General features: G+C 23.2%; 1 protein-coding gene across 1 annotated transcript in view; it reads left to right on the top strand.

The window, feature by feature from the left end:
• LOC129615209 (uncharacterized) overlaps positions 1 to 15,724 on the top strand; it is a 36,779-nt gene extending 21,055 nt beyond the window's left edge. Inside the window, exon 4 of the mRNA XM_055530307.1 lies at positions 14,969 to 15,724. Within this exon, the coding sequence (XP_055386282.1) occupies positions 14,969 to 15,197 (229 nt within the window). The 3' untranslated portion in view covers positions 15,198 to 15,724. The remainder of the gene's footprint in view (positions 1 to 14,968) is intronic.

Genomic DNA, 15,724 nt, shown 5'->3' with positions numbered 1-15,724 from the left:
CATAAGAAAAATTGGAATTTAAAAAAAAAAGTGTTTGCCGATGTCAACTGGAACAAATTATATCACCAAAAAACAAAGAAAAAATGAGAAAAAGAGTGAAAGTTAAACAAACCAGCAATTTATCCTTTTGTTTTACTGCAGGCCTCCACATATAGTATATGAAGGTTTTGTGTTGTGATAAAATCTTTGGTTTTATTAGAATAGGCATTACGTTTTTTTTTCTCTATTTTAATCAAATATTGTTCTATTTTTTATAACTTAATTTTCATTGTTTTTTATATATAAATTTTAGATGTATACATACATAGAAGCAAGAGAATTTTTTCTTGATTTGAGCAGTTAAGCATAATAAACTCATAAAATATTGTCAGCCATTAATAAAAAAATTCAAAAATTTTATATTGCTCTATAAATTTTCCTCAATGTACTCCAAATGTACAACTCAATATAAAATTTTTTGAATAATAAATTGAAATTCTCAAGTGAAATAGATAATAGAAAAATTTATTTAATATAGTATATAAAATTGTGTTTTAAAAGAAAAAGTAAGAGAGGAAACTCCTTTTTTTTTAAATTGAACATTCTCTAATTCAAAAAAATGAATAAAATTATAAACTTTATGAATTATAATAATTTATTGAAAAAATATTTGTGTCCGAGTTGATTTAAGAAAATCTAATCAAAAACTTACAAACAAACTACAAATAAGTTTCTAACAGAGAGATAAAAAAATTAAAGAAAATAAAAGTTTAATAAAAAATTGTTTTATTCTGTTTTCCGATTATATTTCATAAATATAATAAGAAATATTTTTAAATGGAAATTAAAGAAGCCCTCCGTAGGGAAAATTTAAAGTACATTTATGAAAACTTCACATAAAAACTCATGAATAAACCATCCTAAATTCCCAAACAATCATTATAGGGATATTGGTAAATAATGTTTTACAAGATAGCCACAATTAATAAAAACCTTATATTTATTAGCTGTGTGACAATGAAGTTAAAAGAGAATTAAACAATTATTAAAATTTCTTCATTTTATGATTGATGCTTATGATTGATGAAATAGACATTTCCTTTTTTCAAAAAAGTGTTCCAAACACATACATATGTATATTTATTAATTATCTAACTATTTGTGCTAATTCAATGATACAACATACATCACTATTGCTTTGACATTACTTAGGTCTAGAGCACAAATTTTGTGTAATTTTAAAGAAAAATGCTAACCAAGTATTCAAAATTAATACTAGAAGGAACTTGATAAAGCTATTAAAAACATATTAAAAATTACGGCGGGTCGAAAATGTATTGTTCGCATCAATTCCACTTGTTTTCATTTTCGTTTTAGTCAAAATCGTTTAATTTCTTTAATATTCCAATAGACTTTAATTTTCTCATTTATAATTAACAATAGAAGTCAGGCTATATCAGAGCATAAATGACCAAAATAATTGTGTTGGAAAATCACATCAAGCAATTAAAAGTTAAAAATTTTAAATTCTATAGGTTTTATTATTCAAATTTAAAAACAAACTGAATCAAAACGTTAAATTATCAATTTACGAGGCGTTTAAAAATGTCCATTTGTCCTACCATCCATTTACTATATGCGTATAAAAAAACTAAAGAAATTCAAAGCTAACAATCACCCAAAATACAGTTTTGAAACTAAATATAATCTTCGTTTGTGGTATTCTACACTTGCTTTATATAAAAAATTTGCACAGACAATTCCACCCATGACAATAACATGCTTGTAACAGACAATAACATGCTTGTATAAAAAACAGCTTCTTCCATATATGCTCAAATTGACGCACTCTATTTGTTATCATACTATTAAGTTAAATCAAAACCAACAAAATTTCGCTAACAAAAATTCAACAAGTTACAAAACAAAAAATTGCTTACTCAGGACCATTTGAATATAATAAATTATTTCAAAGTATGAGAAACATATAAAAAATATCTACTTTTAGAATTTAATTGAATTTAGAATTTACTTGTATATTTAGTTACCTTTTAGACCACTCAGTGGCGCTGAGGCAATATTTAAGCTTTTTTATTTTTAAAAATAAATAAAACGATTACATTCACTCAGAAATTTTAATTTTATAGAACAGAATTTTTAAAAAATTGAAATCAGATAATATGTGATTATTGTACTACGAATCCTTCTAAAATGTATTAAATATATAAACAAACTCTAAGATTGTAAATATCAAATAAATTCGAAAAACAATGATCTGTGATAGCAATAAATAAATAAATAAATAAAATAAATTATACGCGTGCATATAGAGTTTAGAAATATTCAGTTTTATTTCATATTAAAATTTTCCATCACAGTTCAACCTACTTATCAACAAAAAATATGAACGATAACTTCTTTTTTCTTAAATTAAATTTTAACTTGAAATTGATTTTAGCAAGGTCTTCCATAGAGCTGCAGAAATTTACACCTACTTCAAATTATACACATATTTTTACATTATTATTCATTTTATGTGGGGAAGGTATATCGAAATTCTTTTATTTTAATTATTTATTCTAAACCAGCGAGTCAATGACATGCCATTATACTTTTGTTCATATAATACGATACCTACATGGCATATATAAAAAAACCTATAATCTGAGCAAAATTTATTAACAAGAAACAAAAATCAAAACAAAAAAAAATTTTTGTTGCATTTCTTTTATTTATAGGAATTAGCTTACCTTCTTCTCTTTTTTCATTTTTAGAAAATTTTATTTGCTCATTTTCGGACGATGAATGAATGTATAAATATGACTGAATTGAAAATTCCCAATATACAATGTTTTTATTTTATAATACATTTTCCCTTTATTTCAATACTGAAACCAATAAATTACAAACGGTTAAATAATAATTAAAAGAGGAGGCGAAAAAGACAAACATTATAAAGAAATTAAAACAACTAACTATACACATGCAAAATATATCTACCAAATATTAAACAAAGAATTCAATAACAAAATGGGTTAATTGATTTGATTTGGAATTGAATAGAATAGGATCTAAACATTCCATATAAAGCTAGAAAGCAATAGACTTAACTACATTCTCCATAATAAGACACAAAATATAATTATTGTTTTATATACTATTTTTATTGTAGTTTTTGTAGCTTTTCCATTACCACATTAACGCATGCATACACATTCAATATCAACTTGTATACAAGAAAATCCTGTTAGAATATTACATATATATATATATATACACATTTTATTACAAAATATTTTTCTTTAGTATTTTGTCACACTAATTATGACGATAGAATAATAGTATCTAGATTCAGGAAAAAAAGAAATTCAAAGAATTATAATATAAATTTGTCTATCATATGCGAAAATTAAATTGATAACAAAAGAAAGATGACAACAGCAATGAAAATTATCAGAATTGAATTAATCACAATTATTCTTATTAACAGGTTCTTATTCTACATAATATATATACATATACGAGTATATATGCGAGTATATTACAGTTGAACATTAAGAACATAAACAAGGCCAGTAGATGTTAGAAATATATTCTATTTACTTTATGCTTTTTTCTACATTTTATAGCACATATGTATATAAAAAGTATATGAACCTACACTATGCAGAGTTGTAATAAAATTAGATCAAATCCATGGTTTATAAAGTATCACATTTTCATCTAACAAATCTAGATATGTATTTTCTGTATAAAAAATCCTTTTTTTACACGTCATGTTGTCATCCTCCCTTAAAATCATATTATGTTCTTCCATTGCATATTTTCAGGATTAGATACCGAATTAAAAGAAGCATTGGAATAAACCCGTCTAATTAGATAGCAAATCAAATCAGTCAAAAAGAGCAATTAAAATTTTGTTAGGAAGATGTTTACCGTTAAATATTTTCATTTAAAAAAATTTTAAAAACCTTACAATTTCGACGAAATAACTTGCCAAAAACTGATATTTTGCTAATTGTCAGAGGCAATTATATGAGACGGGAAAATAATAGAATTATAATCTAATAGAAACGTTATGTCAACTGAAAAGTGAAAAAGAAAAGATTGCCCATTGCATACATTTACAATACAAAAGAGACCGCAGAAATTTCTTGAATTAACTCGCTTCACTATAGCTTGCACTATAGATATATCTATATCTGCTGGTTGCCATTGAGAGTGGTACCGCTACTGTTGTCTATGCAAGACATGAACGCCGTGCCATAAATATATTCCTTTCAAAGAGATAAATTTCTAGTTTTAGTCTTAGAAAGAAACTCACGAACGGACGAATCGAGCCGAACTTAAAAGCACACTTTCTCTCAAATTTGTTAAAAATTATAGAATGTGAACAAATGAATGAGAGGAAAAGCATTATGAAATTTTTTACATTCAATTAAGATCATGCTTAATTTAATTTTCGTACTATATTAAATAGAATAAGCAAAAATTGTATACCGAGACCAAACTTTCTCTATTTCAAATAATTAATATATATGTATGAAAAAGAATATGAAAAATAAAGAACGAAAAAGATCATTATTACAATTTTCTCTTTTTATACACCATAGGCGAAATATGCAAAATGTCTGATTATTTTACTTTTATTTAATGAAAATATTTTTTACCCTTCTTTATTATTAATAACCAAAAAGTTATTGTACAACTTTAACAGAAAAACTTTCACTCAAACACATAAATTATTCGGGGAAAGAAGAAAATTATAAAAAAAAAAAAAAATTGAAGAATAAAAACTTTCCTTTTTTATGAAAATTATATTTTATATGCGGCATAATCATTTTCTTTTATTATATCCGAATTTTCATAAAGAAAAAAAAAGGAACTCGTAAATTGCATAAAAATCAATATTTGAACTGAAAAACAAAAATCTATATTGTGGTGTAGGAAGATGAAAGAATGTGTTTTTAAGGAGATTAGGAAAAAAAAAGAGAATGAAATTTATTTTTATAACTCTTATGGATTATGCATGTGTAAGATATTGTAAATTTACAACTATGCATTTTCTTTTTCAAAACATACAAAATGCCATTTTCTTTCCTAATAATTAAAACTTGGAGAGTTCAATATGAACAAAATATGATTAGAATGATTAGAAAATATTTACAAATTTTCATTAATATTCTTTAATAATATATAAGAATAGATGAGAAATGGGAGCGAAAGCACCTTTCAATTTTTAAGCTTAATAGATATGGTTAATAATCCTAGTAAAAGTGCACTTCTAGTGACTCAGTTTATTCTAAAGTGTATCCACATACAATGTAATAAATTCACAACATCTACAAAGCAAAGTCAACTACGTCCAGTACACGAAGCGTAAATACAATAATTGAGAAATCACAAGTTTATTAAAATCTAACTCTGTGAAATTTGATCCTAAAAAAGCACCTTACTCATTTTGTGTATGTAATCCGGTACGTTAACGGAAATTTAAAAGACTATACTGTAAAAAAATGTAATTTGTAGCAAAAAAACAATTACAGTTTTTTAAGTAATAAAGTCAGGTTTATCCCATTACATACAAACATAGAATAATATCAAAAACACAACTCTTATAACGTTCAATAAATAGAAAATACAACGCACATATATTTCGTATATATTGCAATTGAGAGCAGAACGGAAATTAGTTTTTGTATAAAAAAAAACTCAGAATTTATAGGAAAAATATTTTCTTTCCAATATTTCATAAACTACTTTCTTTTGAACAAAACATTCAAAAACAAAATTATACATATATAATATTATCCTTGGAAGAAAGGTAAGGAAATAAAATTTCTTTAAAGAAAATTAATATAAGAAAAAAACGCATACTCAATATTTAATAACCCTTTAAATAAAAAAATAAAAGATTTAAAATTTTTAATTCCTTATCAAAACAAAAAACATTATATATACAAGTATAACAGCTTGACATGCACAATGTACATACATACTCGTATAAGTACCGACCATAAAAAACATACATACATATATTTTATGGTATACAATATGTATGTCGGACTAAACATTTGCTTCTCAATTTATGTTGATTTTTTTCTTTTTTAATTTTTTTCAGTTCTTATTCTATTTTTGATCTAAAAAAGTCACTATAGTGTCTGTCTAAATCAATCAAATGAACTAAACCAAAATTAAAAACCAACATGACATATTTTAGGTACTTGTTACTCATCAAGTATGTGTACAAGTGCCTAATGTTTAATATTGAAGTCATTGAACGTGTATAACCTATTACGACTATATATGTATGTTAAATACACATATATGTATATAGAAGCAAATATTATAGATTAAAGTTTAGATAATGTGTATTAGCATTTTGTTATTTTGTGTATACAAATGAATAAAATTGATAATAAAGATTGAAATTTATCTACCATACGGTAATATTCACCTTCTTAATTTTAGTTCTCTCTAGTGTTCACAATAAACAAATTAAAATTGTATATATATTCTGTGATTGTTTTATTTATTCCTGATGGTTAGTGTTAATGGTATTTTTCTTTAAGGTACATTAACACAAATATTTTGAAAATCTGTAGAAAAATTGTATATTATTTGTAGAGTGGTGTATAGGATTATTGTGTACGTATAGATCTAATTATCTACATACATACTTTCGCAAATTTGATATACAATTTCAAGAAAAAAATTCATTTTCAAATTGAAAATTCTATAGATTATAAGATTATATAAGGATTTGTTAATACCGATTAACATTATAGTCCAAAATGTAAGGAGCTTTTATTTGATATTAATTAAATTTGAATTGCATTGATAATAACAAAATTTCAATCTCATATTTGATATGGTTTTTAAAATTTCAATTTATATGCATTGTTATTTCAGTAATACGCTTATGGGATAAATGTATTTCTAAACAAGAACTATGAAAAATTTTAACTACTCTACGGGAATAGCATTATTCTTCTCTTATATTTTGTTCTCCTATACAACAATATCTTTTTTTTCTCCTACCAAAATATTTTTTCCAAAAATATGAGAATAATTTTGTCCTATTTCTTTGCTAAGTTTCCTCTTATGAGAATTATTTCACGTCATTTATGGCGGCTCGAAATAATTACGCTAATAAACCTATATAGTATTAGAATTAAAAACTATAGGAGTCAAAAAATATTTTAAACTAAAAAGTACTTCTTCTATGATGAACATTGTATTGAGACTGAAATTTTTACTTCTTGTACACTCTATTTGAAATTTGGAAATCTTTTTTATATAAATAAAATGATAGAATCATAGGTTAGGTTCATCATTAAGCGCAGTTGTGTTCAAAATACAGTTAAAGAATTTTGCATATAACTAGTACAAAAGTATTTTTTAATTCAATTAAGACACTCTAAATAAATCAAGTTTGATTACTATACATACTTATATATACCATAAGTATACTAATTTTTAAGGAGCAAAAGTTTTTTATAAAGCAACTTAAGAATAAATTTTTATTCCTTTTTGATCTTTCCTTATTTGATTTTCTTAATTCTTTTATTGTCGCCTTTGTCTTAAAAAACAAATGTGAACAAAATCAAAATAACTACCTACATTATAATATATATATATATATACACATACATATGTATAATGTATAAATAACATGGAAAAAAAAATAGAAATTCTTAAAAATTTAAATCTTTAGTATAGTTAAAGATGAAAATCCTAAAACTTTCTTCAAAAGAAAAATGAAAAAAGAAAAATGTTTAAGAACTTCTTGAATAAGTAGCTTAAGTTAACAACGACATTTAAACAAAAAGAAAAAAGTTATTTTGTTAGTTTTATTTCAACATAGTACATACTTACATATATATATATCTACATATACACAAAAATGTATTATGTAAATTACAAAGACAAAGTTGTTTTCAACTTTGAGTTTGACAACTTTAAATTCACGTCAATCTAGATTTATGATAGATTTCGATTATAAATTTTAAATTCTAACTTTCCTTCCAAACTATTTAGAGTCACTTTTTACAGTAAAACTTCTATATAACGAATCAGCTATATCCGAATATTTTGTTCGTATATAATATAGAGAAGAAGTTCGCTAAATTCAAAAATTGAGAAAAAAACAAAATGTATACGAGCACTATTTATATTAAAATCACACAACCTACAGATTTGCTAAAATTTAATATACATTATATAAATTAATTTTGTATTTGGCATCTAATGTCAGCAAGCTGTTATAGCAAAATTTTTCCAATTTTGTTTTTAATTTAGAGATTTTTATGTATTGTTCATAATATGGAACTAATAAACAAAATTAATTCATTGTAAAGAAATTAAAATGTTCATAATAAATGTGCGTTGAATAGACAAGTTCATTATATAGTTGGTTCGTTGTATTGAAGCTTTACTGTATAGTACAAAATGGAATATGTATATTTCTATGATAGATACGCGAGGAATAGATCATCAGGTGTATGAAGAACAAAATCTTAACTTCCTTAATAATCAATTCAAGTATTATATTTTCATTATTTACTTAAAAATATAAAACCCAGAGAATTCCATAATGATAGAGAATTTTCTTATTTTTCTGTTCTACTGATGCAGACATTTTAATAAATTTTTTCTAAATTAATTTTATTTAATTTTTTTTTTAATTTGTTTATGATTTTCATATTCATTTGCTTTCCATAATATTATTTAGGTATACTCTGTAATTTCGTTTAAAGTCACATAATTTGCTCTTATTGTAGAAAATTTATATAAAACTAATATACCCAAAAATCCTACAAAATAAATAATTTAATTAAATTTCAAATAAAGTCGAGATTTTATTGTTTTGCATCTCATAAATTTTAAAAATATATTTATTAAATTTTTTAACCTTTTAGAATCGCTATAAATTTTATTTCATAATTTTTATTATATGGCAATACCTATATAACTTATCTATATCTTGATGTGGCGTGTGTTATAGCACGCAAATTATTATATAGGTATAAAATAATTTAAATTCATATCATATTTCGTTCCTCGCACATTTTTCTGACCTTGGCATTTCTTTTCTTTAGTATTCTACTTTCAATATACTCTTAATTCATATTTCAAAATTTTTTTAATTAATATAAAAGCCCTTTTTTGTTTTTCACGCGAAAAATACCAAATGACATTGAAATTATTTATTAATTTCGAGAAAAGTTAAAATACTGGAAATACATAATTCATATCGTGTTTAACTTATTACCCTATTGTATACAATGATACCAATATAAATCTTTTCATAATAAAAAATGATTTTATACTTTTTAAAATAAATTATTTTTGTACTTATTACGAAAGATACTTTAAGTTCTAGTATAATTTTGTTTGAAATCAGTATCGTTTTGAAACACTAATAGAGAAAAATAACTTAAAAAATTTTAAGGCATCCGAATTGTGGTTCTTCTCAAAACATTTCTTTAAATATTGAATGAAAATATTTTTTCATACCATTCAGAGCTTATCATGTTCAATTAAAGTTAAAGAGGTTCTTTATAAATTGGTAATAATTTTATGTAAATTTGATATCATCTTATAGGAATAGATAACAAATTGCTACAAGCAAAATATTCTAAACATTCATTCTAAATTATAAGCCTTTTAAATAATTATAATTAATAAACTATAAAATCACATTTGTTTGTAAACTAGTAACCATTTTGTTCCCATATACTACTGCTTCCGTTTCAATTAAAAGGAATTTAGTATGTATTCTAAACTAGTATTACTCTCTAGACTACGCGGATTAAGATTATTTCCCATATAAAAATGATATCACCTACAGCAATAAAAGTGCGTAACCATATTTTATTTATTGTCATTAATTATTTATTCCGAATTTTCAAAAACTTCCTTGTATACGCCTTATACACTCCCAGAGTAGTATGGCCAATTTAGAAATGTTATAAACCTAGCTTTTTATACATTTAGAATTTTAAATAGAACATAAACAATTTATTAAAAACAAAATTCTTCTTGTGGCTACGCTAGAATTGACCAAGCCATCTCAACCTATCCTCAATTTTTCAAAAAAGGTTTTTTAACTTTAAACACGAATTTTATTTCTTCTCTAGATTTTTATAAAAATCATTTTAATTCTGCGGCATAACCAGACATTCTACATGCCATCCGATAAGAAATATTATTTTATAGTTAAGTAATAAATTTATAAAAATTATGTAAATATGTATGTAGGTATATAACGCAGAGGAACAGAAGATTTCATTATGATTTATAAAATTTTCAAGAAAAGGATATGAAAATAAATTTTTGTAACATTTTGTGGTCTGGTCAATTTTTTTTTTTTTTTTAAAGTTATGAATGGAATAAAAATTTTAACCTTTTTCATTTTTGCTGTTTTTTCACTTAATGTTTTCTATAATTTTGAGATTTTTATAAAATAAAGAATAGTTAATGATGTAAATTTCCTAAAAATTGTTAATCAAATATATTTTCTGAATTATAATATTAAACAAAAAATAATAATAATAGTAATAAGGAAAAACAAACAATAATCACCCTCAAAAATCTTTAGTAACCAAGAAAATAAAACAAGGCTCATAAATTCTATGGTAAACGTATAATTTAAATTTTGCTAAAAAAAAACAATAGTGGGTAAAAAAATAAATAAATTTCATTTCAAAAAAAAAAATAAATTATGTAAAACAAATGATTATTTAGTCTAGAATTATAGATAAATTTGTATTTCTTGTGTAAGACGAAAATTAAAAAAAATATAATGAAAAGAAAACAAAGACACACCACAATTATTGTTCCATTTGTAAAATTTAAAGGGACACATTCAGAAATTGAAATCAATTTTATTCCTTTTTGTACAAGCTAATGGAAATTAAAATTCTTGTATATAAATTGTTCACCCGTTTGGTGTGAACAACGGTGTATATCAAAAAACGAATTTTCTGAGCTATGTACGTACATATATCACAAGAATTTTAATTATTTACAAAATCTAGTAGGCAATTCTACCTTGAAGACAGCAAAAGACCTGTGATCTGGTGATTTTTTTTTTGTTTCTAATAATTTTTTTCTCAAGGTACCCATTTGTATTTAAAATTATTTTTACAAGACCCCAAGTTCAATTATTTCAAATTGTATACCTTTAAGATTAATGAAAGGTTCTCTGTTTTCCTTCAATTGTGTTACAATTTTATGTAACACAATTTCATTGGATATTTCGGTTAATATTTTAACCGTTGTTTTTTTATTTTCAAAAAAAATGGTTTTAAAATTATTCCTTGCTGTGTTTTTGAAAAAAAATTGCATATGCTTTCCATAAATATTGTAATTTCAAAACCAAATTAATTCAAGAATTTCGAAAAAAACATTGTACTTAGTGAAAATTTTAAAACTACTGCTTAAAACTTTTTTTCAGCAAGAGCTTCAACTTCATTCAATTTCTGTGAGAAATGATCTGATGCTTGCAAGCGCCCATGAGATCAATATTTATGATGTATAAGTAGATCTCTTAAATATTATCACTATTCTTCCTCCGTCTGCCTTTTGTATTAGTATAACTGCATACACATCTAATTTTACAAAATTTATATTTCATTTTCCTATTATTGTCATACAATATAGAAAAATATGAAAAATTTGTTTCAGGTCATTAAGTTGATGAAAGTTTACACATTCTATATTTGAGTTTCATTTATTTTATTTTGATTTCTTATTCCCATTTTTTCTTTGGTTTGTGCCTTTTTTTTACCATCTTCTCTTCATTTTAAATTTGGGTTTTTCTTTAATTTTTTTTTTTATCAATTCAAAAGATTTATTTGTATTTATTCATAAAACCAATAAAAGGAAACCAATGAAATTTGAGAAAATGATTATAAACAGAACTTTATTAATGTTTTCAGCAAAAAAAGAAAATTCGATAGAAGTCAAAAATTTTCCATTATGTACACGTAACACCAATTTTCTTATCTTTTGTATTGTTTTATTATTTTTTTTTTATTTTGTCTTCAATTCTGCTCTTTTTTGTATACCCTTGGGTCTAAAACTCTAAAACCTACACATTTAAAACAAAAAGTTCAACAACTTTTTTAGTATTTTGAGGTTTTTTTAAACTATACTCAACGGTTCATCGTTTAAAATGATCTCTGAGTTAAAAACATTTTATATTATAAATTTTTATAACATATTGAGAGGTTTAATAGTTAGTATATATCAGTAACACAACTCGATTCAAATTCTGACACAGAAATAAAAAAAATTCTTTATGAAATATAATATTTCTTATTTCTTAAACTAATTAATTTTAGTTAAATTTTAAATTTGAAAATTTTTAATATCGAGAGCTTTAACTACATCTAATGTTAAAGAATTTTATTCCTATTGACCGATAAATTTGCTAAAATTCAAAAATTGTTAGTGAAATTTCTCGATAGAATTTTTTGTTTTATAGAAGTCCTGTTTTTTTTTAGTATAGCCATTATCCTTTATTTTAAATATATTATATATAAATACATATTTGTTAATGAAAATATGTGCATGGAGTACACAAAAAATATTTTAACTTATTTAATATTTATTTTTATTTTTAAATTATTTTTATAACAATAAATTTAACAGTTATGAACTTTATATACAAACATATATAATATACAAACGAACCTACAAGAATTTGGATAACAAATTTGTGGTTTTCTAACAAAAAAAAAATTTCACAAATTGTTCTTTATTCTATAATGAATACTTTCAGGACTAGTTTTTAGATTTTAAAATATAAGCGCATAATATACAGGTTGTCCGATTCTCTACGATATTTTCGAAGTAGGATAATAAAATGATGTAAGGCAAGCAATAAATAATAAGGGCAATCTAGCTTTCTATTCATTTGGATCATTATGTTTTACATAATAACACTAACACATAATATCACTGAATAACAAAACCATACGAACATTTGACACTATACATAATTAATATTTTAATAAAATTTTTTAAAAAATTAAGTAAGTTCAGGCCTTGACAATGTAACAGAAGATCATTTAATATCCATAGAAGATTATTTAATACACTTAATTTTCCAAAAAACTATCTTTATTGAATCTTAATCAATTAAATAAAATTAATTTACGACAAACTGCGAATAAATTTCTCTGTATGATAACTTTAAAACCCAAAATCGAATAATATGTCAAATATCGATTTATTTAAACCACTCTTAAAATCTAATAATTCAATCCAACTTATTTACATAATTTTTTAATTATATTGTAAAAATAGTTACATTTTCTATTATTTTCTCTTATAGTACTCGTATTCATTAACTCTCTTATAGTACTCATTTAAGCAACCGCTTAAATTTATTACAATTAATTTATTTAAATTTATTACAAATTGAATAAAAAAAGAGGACATTAATTAATTTTTTCATAATTTATTATAAAATACGAGTATATAACCAATTATATGTACCATAAGTTCCGATTACTTAAAATTTCCGTAATAATTATACATTTAAATTAAAATGTATAAATTGGGATTGAAAAACATTTTATATTAAATGCGCATAGTTAATAAATTTTTATATTCAAACCTAATTTTTCAATAAAAATATATAATTTAATTGTCCAAGTAATATCTTGAACAACTCTGACAACATTATTTTTATTTCCGAAAGGAAATTAATACACATAAATGTATTTATATATTATGGCCAGAAAATTAAATATAAAGTTATTGTTTACAATACGAGTATACAATCACCATTTCAATAGTTAAATACCCATATTTTTACCCCATACCTTTTTATTATATACTACATACAATTATTTAAACAATTATTTAATACCAACATTTTAATTGTTTAATTAAAAAAGAAATAATAACAACAATGTATACACCTCGACATTAAAATAAAAGAATCAAGTAATATGGAAAAAACGCAATTATAATTAATTATTGTATAACTCAAAAAAACTGTGTTACTCTTATATAATTATAAAAGACCCTGTAGAGTAAATACTTGGATTATTCACGAAAATGAGCTATTCTTGTTCTCGTTCTATTATGAAAATAAACTATATATATATATATATACCTTTTTAAAATAATTTCTTGTATTATTAAAAGCTTTTTGTTAATTCATTTAACCACTTATCCTTTTTAAAAAATCTTTTCTCTCTTTTTTTTTTTTTGTTATTCTTTAATTTTCCTGAATTTTCTTTTTAATTTTTCTTTTTTAATTCTGTGCTAAATAATTCACCACATTTCCGTAGTTAATTTCACAAAATAAACAAGTAGATAAAAAAAGAAAACACAATGCAATGCAAGTATTTATAGGGGGAAAGACAAGAAAAGAATTTTCAAGTTAAACCCCATAGTTGAAGAAGTTTGCAGGACTTTTTGACATTTTCTTTCCATTTTTTTTGAATTTTCTACAAAATTGAACAAATAAAATTCATAGAAACTAAAACAAATCTTAAATGCAAAATTTTAATGCTTACTGAATAAAATAAAAGAACAATGAACATTTTCACATTATGTTCATGTTAAAAAATTTATTCGGAAATGTTCGCAATTTTAATAGTTTTTGTTATAAATTTACCAGCTGGCTCAAAAAATGACAATAAATTTTTATCAAAATCTTATTTCCGAATGAATTTTTTTTTTAAATTTTATTATTCTTCATGATCCTTTTCTGCGTCAAAAATTATTAGGACTTAACACTAAATCTCAAGAAAAAATTAATACTTTAGTTTTATAATTCTTTAATTCTTATATATCCCTAAATTATCAATATACAGACATATTTGTTGAATATTCCCTAAAACAAGATTCCCTAAAAGAGATTTTGAATTCATTTGCAAAATTGCTCTTATTACTGTAATTTATTTTAATATATCATTCACATAAATTTTTTTAATTCTAATTTCTATATATTATAAATTTTTAGTACACCAAAAGGTTTGGAAGATGTCTCAACTTATCCAACATTATTTGCTGAACTACTTGGTGAAGGTTGGTCAGTAGAAGAACTGAAAAAATTAGCTGGTGAAAACTTTTTACGTGTAATGCGTGAAGTCGAAAAAATTCGAGATGAAAAGAAACGTGCTGGTGTTAGACCATATGAAGATCATCCAAATTTCCGAACCGAAGATCCATACAATTGTACGTCAAGTTAATTGATACTTTCACGATTATTAACAATTATCGTTTAAACGGAAATATATACTCGTACATACAATGTAAATGGCGGAATAGTTTTCAAAAAAAAATAAAAAAAATGATGAATAAATTTATATTAAAAAAATTTATCAAGAACAATATACATAATACATATTTAAAATAGATAAGAAAAATTTTGATTTTTTATAATGTTAATCAATTACAAAATAAAATTTCAAGCAAAAAAAAAAAATAATTTAATCTCGGTTGACGTAAACAAAAAAAATAAAATTGCCGGTAAATTTTTTTTTTAAAATAGACTTAATAGAAAATATTTATTTGTATTTGGAGAAGAAAATGTAAAAACAAAAATAAAAAGCGGCAAAAAAAATTAAAAACTCGAAATGTTAAAAAATTCAATTGTATAGCAAAAATTACTTTTAATTCTAATTTTTTATTCTAGTGCTTGTAAATGAAAAACTTAATGTTGTTCAATGGCAAAATAATCAATTTATACATTTACATGTAATGTAGGTATCCTTTT

This window comes from Condylostylus longicornis, unplaced genomic scaffold, assembly GCF_029603195.1.
Source record: "Condylostylus longicornis isolate FDR11 unplaced genomic scaffold, ASM2960319v2 ptg000135l, whole genome shotgun sequence".
In the NCBI taxonomy this organism is placed as follows: domain Eukaryota; kingdom Metazoa; phylum Arthropoda; class Insecta; order Diptera; family Dolichopodidae; genus Condylostylus; species Condylostylus longicornis.
Note: the sequence above shows the minus strand (reverse complement) of the source record. Positions and strands in the feature narration are given on the sequence as shown.